The sequence below is a fragment of the Sprattus sprattus genome, assembly GCF_963457725.1.
Source record: "Sprattus sprattus genome assembly, chromosome: 20".
NCBI lineage: Eukaryota > Metazoa > Chordata > Actinopteri > Clupeiformes > Clupeidae > Sprattus > Sprattus sprattus.
This window is the reverse complement of record NC_137918.1, coordinates 17,780,138-17,785,137: the sequence shown is the minus strand read 5'-3', so window position 1 is coordinate 17,785,137 and position 5,000 is coordinate 17,780,138. Positions and strand designations below refer to the sequence as shown.

The window sequence follows — 5,000 nt, the reverse complement described above, 5'->3', positions numbered from 1 at the left end:
TGATCATTGTGATAGTTGGACATTCTCTTTATTTGGAATAACCCCTTGAGATGTACCATCTAGTTTTCGAGGGGGTCCACAACACCTTCAGACAGTAAACATACACATTACATGAACACAAAACAACATAGAAACAACAATAAGACAGGACACACAAAAACAACACACAACACATAGCAAACGAGCAGCAAGACATCAGATACCGAATTACACGAGTGCCCTCTAACACAACCACAGATTATCAGCTCAGGAGCATACAAATGTTGCAGTTGTATTGTGCTATCACTGTGTGCGTGTGTGTGCATGTGTGCGTGTGTGTGCGCGTGTGTGTGTGTGTGCGTGTGTGCGCGCGTGTGTGTGTGCGTGTGTGTGTGCGTGTGCGTGCGCGTGCGTGTGTGTGCGTGCGTGCGTGCGTGTGTGTGTGTGTGTGTGTGTCCAGTGTTCACAGATGTGTGTTCTTCTCCTGTTGCAGTGCACCATGGGAGAGCAGCTCAGCCCAGATGAGAAGTTTGAGCTCATCACCAGAAACCTGCAGGTACACACACACACACACACCACACACACACACACACACACACACCCTCTAACCCTCATCTCGTCTCCTAGGAGACCGTGGAGATGGGCATCTGGGTTGGAGTATCCCAAATTCCAAGAGTGTTTAAGGCATAGAGCTGAACTGCCTTCAGTCTCACACTGTGTGTGTGTGTGTGTGTGTGTGTGTGTGTGTGTGTGTGTGTGTGTGTGTGTGTGTGTGTGTGTGTGTGTGTGTGTGTGTGTGTGTGTGTGTGTGTGTGTGTGTGTGTGTGTGTAGGAGACTCTGGGCGAGGACAAGTTGAAGCAGGTCCTGCAGGAGAGGGAGTTGAAGGTGTACTGGGGGACGGCCACTACAGGGAAGCCTCATGTGGCGTACTTCGTCCCCATGTCCAAGATCGCCGACTTCCTCAAGGCTGGCTGTGAGGTGGGAGGCGATACACACACACACACACACACACACACACACACACACACACACACACAGAGATCATGATGTCACACAGCACACACACATGTTTACACCAACACACACACACACACACACTGAAAATTAAAACTGTTGTATCAAGCTCAGTGTGATGCTGATTCCCCATCCTGGCTGTAGGGGGCCGCACATCCCCCCCCAGGTGACCATCTTGTTTGCCCCCCCTCCTCCAGGTGACCATATTGTGTGTGTGTGTGTGTGTGTGTGTGTGTGTGTGTGTGTGTGTGTGTGTGTGTGTGTGTGTCTGTGTGTGTGTGTGTAATGTGTGTGTGTGTAATGTGTGTGTGTAATGTGTGTGTGTGTGTGTGTGTGTGTGTCCAGGTGACCATCTTGTTTGCGGACCTGCACGCGTACCTGGACAACATGAAGGCTCCCTGGGAGCTGCTGGAGCTGCGTGTGCAGTACTACGAGCAGGTGATCAAGGCCATGCTGGAGAGCATCGGCGTCCCGCTCGACAAGCTCAAGTTCGTCAAGGGAACCGACTTCCAGCTCAGCAGGTGGGTACAGGAGCCAAGGCTAGCAGGCTAGCGTGTAGTTATGAACACAGACTAGCAGGTTATATACAGACTAGCAGGTTAGCGTGTAGTTATGAGCACATACTAGCAGGTTAGCGTGTAGTTATGAGCACAGACTAGCAGGTTAGCGTGTAGTTATGAGCACAGACTAGCAGGTTAGCGTGTAGTTATGAACACAGACTAGCAGGTTATATACAGACTAGCAGGTTAGCGTGTAGTTATGAGCACAGACTAGCAGGTTAGCGTGTAGTTATGAGCACAGACTAGCAGGTAAGCGTGTAGTTATGAGCATAGACTAGCAGGTTAGCGTGTAGTTATGAGCACAGACTAGCAGGTTAGCGTGTAGTTATGAACACAGAGTAGCAGGTTAGCGTGTAGTTATGAACACAGACTAGCAGGTTAGCATGTAGTTATGAACACAGACTAGCAGGTTAGCATGTAGTGATGAATATAGACTAGCAGGTTAGCATGTAGTTATGAATACAGACTAGCAGGTTAGCATGTAGTTATGAGCACAGACTAGCAGGTTAGCATGTAGTTATGAACACAGACTAGCAGGTTAGCATGTAGTTATGAATACAGACTAGCAGGTTAGCATGTAGTTATGAATACAGACTAGCAGGTTAGCGTGTATGGGATACACAGACTAGCAGGTTAGCATGTAGTTATGAACACAGACTAGCAGGTTAGCATGTAGTTATGAATACAGACTAGCAGGTTAGCATGTAGTTATGAACACAGACTAGCAAATTAGCATGTAGTTATGAACGCAGACTAGCAGGTTAGCGTGGATGGGATACACAGGCTAGCAGGTTAGCGTGTATGGGATACACAGGCTAGCAGGTTATACACAGACTAGCAGGTTAGCATGTATGGGATACACAGACTAGCAGGTTAGCAGGTTATACACAGACTAGCAGGTTAGCATGTATGGGATACAAAAGCTCTGTCTCAAACGGAGCACTTGTGCTCTTCGAACACTGACTTTCAGTGCTTAGGGCGTTCACACTGTCCGAACCAGCAGAATTCAGGGCACTGCAAACGGTACAAAAATGCAGTGTAAAACGGTCTCCACCTTGGCCATGTAGCGGAAGAGGAGGAGCCCTTTTGGCAGCTTTTAAGTTTGGAAAGTTGGCTGACTGATGCCTCGCAATTCACTTCAACCATTATTGCTGGTAACGATAGAACAATGTCGATTTCTCGGTAACTTAAAAAAAATCTGTGTGTGTGTTCTCTCTCTTCTCTCCTCAGGGAGTACACTCTGGACGTGTACCGTCTCTCCTCGATGGTAACGGAACACGACGCTAAGAAGGCCGGAGCTGAGGTGGTCAAGCAGGTGGAACACCCCCTACTGAGTGGCCTCTTGTACCCAGGACTACAGGTACACACACACACACAGACACACACACACACACACACACCACCCAGGACTACAGGTGACACACACACACACACACACACACCACCCAGGACTTCAGGTACACACACACACACACACACACACACCACCCAGGATTACAGGTACACACACACACACACACACCACCACACCATCCAGGACTACAGGTACACACACACACACACACACACACACACACACACACACACCACCCAGGACTACAGGTACACACACACACACACACACACACACACACACACACACACACCACCCAGGACTACAGGTACACACACACACACACACACACACACACACACACACACACACACACACACACACCACCCAGGACTACAGGTACACACACACACACACACACACACACACACACATACACACACACAGAGTGAGTGAGAGAGGGTGTGTGTGTGTGTGTGTGTTTGTAATGCTGTTCTGTGTTTACAGGCCCTTGATGAGGAGTACCTGAAGGTGGATGCTCAGTTTGGGGGAGTTGATCAGAGGAAGATCTTCTGTCTGGCAGAGAAGGTACTGTGTGTGTGTGTGTGTGTGTGTGTGTGTGTGTGTGTGTGTGTGTGTGTGTGTGTGTGTGTGTGTGTGTGTTTATCTGTCTATCTCTGTGTGTGAGTGTGTGTGTGTGTGTGTATGTGTTTATCTGTGTGTGTGTGTGTGTGTGTGTGTGTGTGTGTGTGTGTTTATCTGTGTGTGTGTGTGTGTGTGTGTGTGTGTGTGTGTTTATCTGTCTATCTCTGTGTGTGAGTGTGTCTGGTTTTTGTTTCTCTGTCCTGGTTAATGTTCTGGTGACTCTGGTTAATGTTCTGGTGTGTGTGTGTGTCTGGTTAATGTTCTGGTGTGTGTGTGTGTCTGCAGTACCTGCCGTCTCTGGGCTACTCCAAGCGCGCCCACATGATGAACCCCATGGTGCCGGGACTCACCGGGGCCAAGATGAGCTCATCCGAAGAGGTGAGGCAGCTTTAGAAGACCTCCAGAAAACCTCTGTTTCCACTCTGATCTGAGTGTTGCCTCCGCTGTGAACGCCTATCACCTCTAACCCCTAACCCTCCCTAATCTTTTAGTCTGATCAGTTATTTTAGTTTAGTCCTTTTTATTATCGGCTGTCATGTTGTTTTGTTTCAAGTAGAGTTTGTCTGCTGTAATGTGTGTGTGTGTGTGTGTGTGTGTGTGTGTGTGTGTGTCCTGTGGTCCTCAGGAGTCCAAGATCGACCTACTGGACAGGAAGGAGGAGGTGAAGAAGAAGCTGAAGAAGGCCTTCTGTGAGCCGGGCAACATCGAGAACAACGGAGTCCTGTCCTTCGTCAAGCACGTGGTGTTCCCCCTGCACTCAGGTCAGTCACACACACACACACACACACACACACACCTGCAGTACTAACAGTAACACACACACACACACACACACACACATACACACACATACACACACACACACTCCCCCTCCACTCAGGTCAGTCTCACAGCAGCAGCACACACACACACACACACACACACACACACACACACACACACACATACACACACACACACAGACACAGCACTACCCCTGATCTCACAGCAGCCCTACCCCTGATCTCAGGTCAGTCACACACACACACACACACACACACACACACACACACAGCACTACCCCTCCACTCAGGTCAGTCTCACATCTGATCTCACAGCAGCACACACACTCCCCCTGATCTCAGGTCAGCACTACAGTAGGACGGGAAGAGGTACACTCATGCACGGCTATTTAGCGCGCTAACACACACTCCTGCTTGGCACATTTCTCACAGCGTACAGGCATGAGAATCACTCACCTTTCAGCGAAATTCGCCGTTTTGAAAACAAAATAGGGGACCAACGTGAATCGTGTAGATTCGATGAGTTTTGTTTTTGTGGGGGGGGGGGGGGGGGGCATATTCAGTGGCGGCAGGCGTCAGTGTTGCCAGATTGTAAATGGCGTATCATATCAGAGGCTCAAAATGATCGTATTTGGAGGATAATGAATTCTATCTGTCAACACTGGGAAAGTTTGACCAATGACAAT

At 49.1% G+C, this 5,000-nt stretch overlaps 1 protein-coding gene across 1 annotated transcript in view; it reads left to right on the top strand.

Annotated features, from left to right (window-relative positions):
- The window catches only part of yars1 (tyrosyl-tRNA synthetase 1), a 10,785-nt gene that overhangs the window by 693 nt on the left and 5,092 nt on the right, over positions 1-5,000 (top strand). Inside the window, exons 2-8 of the mRNA XM_080859066.1 lie at positions 473-535; positions 812-958; positions 1,340-1,515; positions 2,785-2,914; positions 3,395-3,475; positions 3,818-3,910; positions 4,158-4,293. Coding sequence (XP_080715192.1) covers positions 479-535; positions 812-958; positions 1,340-1,515; positions 2,785-2,914; positions 3,395-3,475; positions 3,818-3,910; positions 4,158-4,293 — 820 coding nt within the window. The 5' untranslated portion in view covers positions 473-478. The remainder of the gene's footprint in view (positions 1-472; positions 536-811; positions 959-1,339; positions 1,516-2,784; positions 2,915-3,394; positions 3,476-3,817; positions 3,911-4,157; positions 4,294-5,000) is intronic.